This window comes from Sinocyclocheilus rhinocerous, unplaced genomic scaffold (genome assembly GCF_001515625.1).
Source record: "Sinocyclocheilus rhinocerous isolate Xijiao unplaced genomic scaffold, SAMN03320098_v1.1 scaffold1874, whole genome shotgun sequence".
NCBI lineage: Eukaryota > Metazoa > Chordata > Actinopteri > Cypriniformes > Cyprinidae > Sinocyclocheilus > Sinocyclocheilus rhinocerous.
In genome coordinates this window covers 6,700-9,739 of record NW_015626862.1, presented here as the reverse complement: position 1 = coordinate 9,739, position 3,040 = coordinate 6,700, and the positions used below count along the sequence as shown (strand labels likewise).

Sequence of the window (3,040 nt, the reverse complement as noted above, 5' to 3'; positions counted from 1 at the left end):
ATGAATCACACTTTCTCTGAGGATACCTCAGTTTATGAGAACTTCACAGATGACTGGACATCAGATGGAGGGGAAACGGTGCATTTCATCATTCGATGCGTTATCCCGTCGGTCTACATACTTATCATTACGGTTGGTTTACTGGGCAACATTACTCTTGTGAAAATATTCATCACTACCAGCGCGATGCGAAGTGTACCAAACATTTTCATCTCCAGCCTGGCCGTGGGAGATCTTTTGCTTTTGGTCACTTGTGTACCAGTGGACGCGTTCAGGTATTTCTACGAGGAGTGGATTTTTGGAACGGTTGCTTGTAAGATGATCCCGGTGATCCAGCTCACCTCGGTCGGAGTCTCCGTGTTCACTCTCACGGCACTAAGCGCGGACAGGTAAAAAAAAAAACTGCCACATTCACTCAGGATCCGTGGTGAAGATGACAAATGTCCCCTCTGTTTCACATACTCTGTGTTATACTTCATTGTTGTGTCAGTGCTTGGGGGCCCCGGCTAAAGGTGATGACCTTTCCTAGTCTGATTTGTTGCTCTGTCTGTTTGTTGTTTGGAGCACCTGAAAGTTCATTTGTGTCACAGTGATTATGCCACCACCCTGGGGTCCAAGCAGTTCTCATTTATTGCTATTGATTTGTAGGCTGCATTAACAGTTCTGTTCCCCAAAATGACAATCGTGATGCAAAATGTAGTCAATGTTCAGCTACTTGTGATAATGAATTACCTGGCCAAAGGAATGAAGTCTAAAATTATAGATTTGAGGAAGGACGACAAGTGCATTGACGATTTCTAACGTCACCCAAACGATTGTTCTGAAGACTTAATCTGATTAGAACTTATTCAATACTCACTGTCATGCATGAAATACAATCAAGTTCATTTGCATGTCAGTCAGTTCATACTGTATTTTCAAATGGGACTTGTTTAGAAATCAATCTGTGATCGTGGCGCTCCCCAGCTAACTCATGCCTCAGGCAGGGCAGTCTGTTTTCATTGAAAGAGGAAAAAGCAAGCCCGGGGCAGTGAAACCTGGTAGAGGAGAGAAGTCAGGGCAAGGATGCTGTCATATGAGATTTCCATTTACTTTAGAGATGATGGCAGCAGAATGTCTAAAGGACACTGTCGAATAGATCAAAACGTGCCGGTTTGTCAATAGGAGAAAATAGACAATTTCCTTGGAACAAAAGCAACCAATTTTCCACCATGAATTTCCTCTATTGGTTTTTGTGTATTCTGTCTGTAGGCTTTGCAGCTCCAGCAGAATATCAGAAAGATGTGCACAGGAACTATCGTATTTCCTATACAGCTTTTCTTTCAGGAAAAAACATTAATCTAGAGATGAATCATTTATGACGTTGATCATGTAGTTTTAGACTTACTGCTGATCCCCAGTCTAAAGGTTGTTTAGGTTCAAGTATAGAGAAGTAACATATATGATAAAAAATTATATATATATATATATAATTTGTTACATTAATATATGTACAGCACAAAGCACATTGTAAATATATATAATTTCAAAAATATTTAAAATAAAATATTAAAAAATATATTAAAAAATATTTATATAAATATATAATACATTTCAAAAATATTCAACACTGATTTCACACTGTAATATTCTGAATTTATAATTCCAAAAATCTGTAGTGCCAAAGTAAAAAAAACAAACAAAAAAAACTGTTAGTTAGTCCCCAAGAACAATTTAATTATTCTTATCGCTTGAAAATTATCATTTGAAAGTGCCACAACCCTTGGAAATACTGCTGTTTGTTTAAATAAATAAATAAACATTAATGCAAATTTTCAGAGTGAGTAATTTCCGATTATGACTGTGCTGACAGAGTAGTCAAATTCTTCAAAGACTGTCACATAATAAGCTCATCCAATAAGAGAAATGTATCCCTGTATGATGACAGCAGTCATTTTAACAACATGGAATGAAACTGAATAAGATACTGAGTTGTAACACTTAAAACGCATAATCTCAAAACCGCTGTTTTAATAATAATGGGTCAAGTATAAACAGGCACACATTCTGGTGTGGACTAACCATAAACCTCAGCAGAGAATCAAATCTGACTTCAGATAAGAGCCCACAGTGTTGTTTTCCCTCAAGCAATGATAAATTGTTGATAAACAAAGCAATTTTCTCTCAACAGGCACAGCAATCTGTGTGCTGACAATTCTTCACATATGTTTCTCTTAGACACAAAGCTATTGTGAATCCCATGGACATCCAGACCTCCAGCGCAGTGTTCTGGACCTGCTTGAAGGCTATCACTATATGGGTTGTCTCAGTGCTGCTGGCTATCCCTGAGGCGGTCTTCTCGCAGGTGGTTCATATGCCAGACAAGAACATGACATTCACCGCTTGTGTGCCGTATCCACTCTCCAATGAGATGCATCCCAAGATTCACTCCATTATGATATTCCTTGTCTACTTCCTCATCCCTTTGAGCATTATCTCTGTTTACTACTACCACATTGCGAGGACACTTATCAAGAGTGCTCACGATATGCCAGGTGAGATTAGTGAGCACTCCAAAAGACAGGTAAGAGGTTCCAGGGGAAGGGCATAAAACTCACACCGCTGAATGCCAATATTCTGTGTTTGTCAAAATAAGTTCTTCTTTTAGCATTATCAATCAATCATGTTTTAAAGGGGTCATATGATGCGATTTCAATTTTTCCTTTCTCTTTGAAGTGTTACAAGCTCTTGGTGCATAAAGAAGATCTGTAAAGTTGCAAAGACTAAAGTCTCAAATCCAAAGAGATATTCTTTATAAAAGTTAAGAGTCAACCACACCTACCTAAAACGGCTCATTCTAACATGCCCCCACATGTCTACATCATGATGTGGGAAGATTTGCATAACACCGCCCAAATGTTCACGCAAAGAAGGCGTAACTTTTATTCTCGCTGTAGTATTGTTGCTGCCGCCATGTCGTGAACGTGTGTTTGTGTTCTGTGTGTTTTTCGTTGTGAAAGCGAAACTACTTTGTTTGGCCTTCCAAAAGAGGACGATATCC

General features: G+C 38.7%; 1 protein-coding gene across 1 annotated transcript in view; it reads left to right on the top strand.

Annotated features, from left to right (window-relative positions):
- Window positions 1-3,040, top strand: part of LOC107717045 (neuromedin-B receptor-like) — a 6,752-nt gene continuing 3,712 nt past the window's right edge. The window contains exons 1-2 of the mRNA XM_016523692.1: window positions 1-389; window positions 2,218-2,563. Of these exons, the coding sequence (XP_016379178.1) occupies window positions 1-389; window positions 2,218-2,563 (735 nt within the window). The remainder of the gene's footprint in view (window positions 390-2,217; window positions 2,564-3,040) is intronic.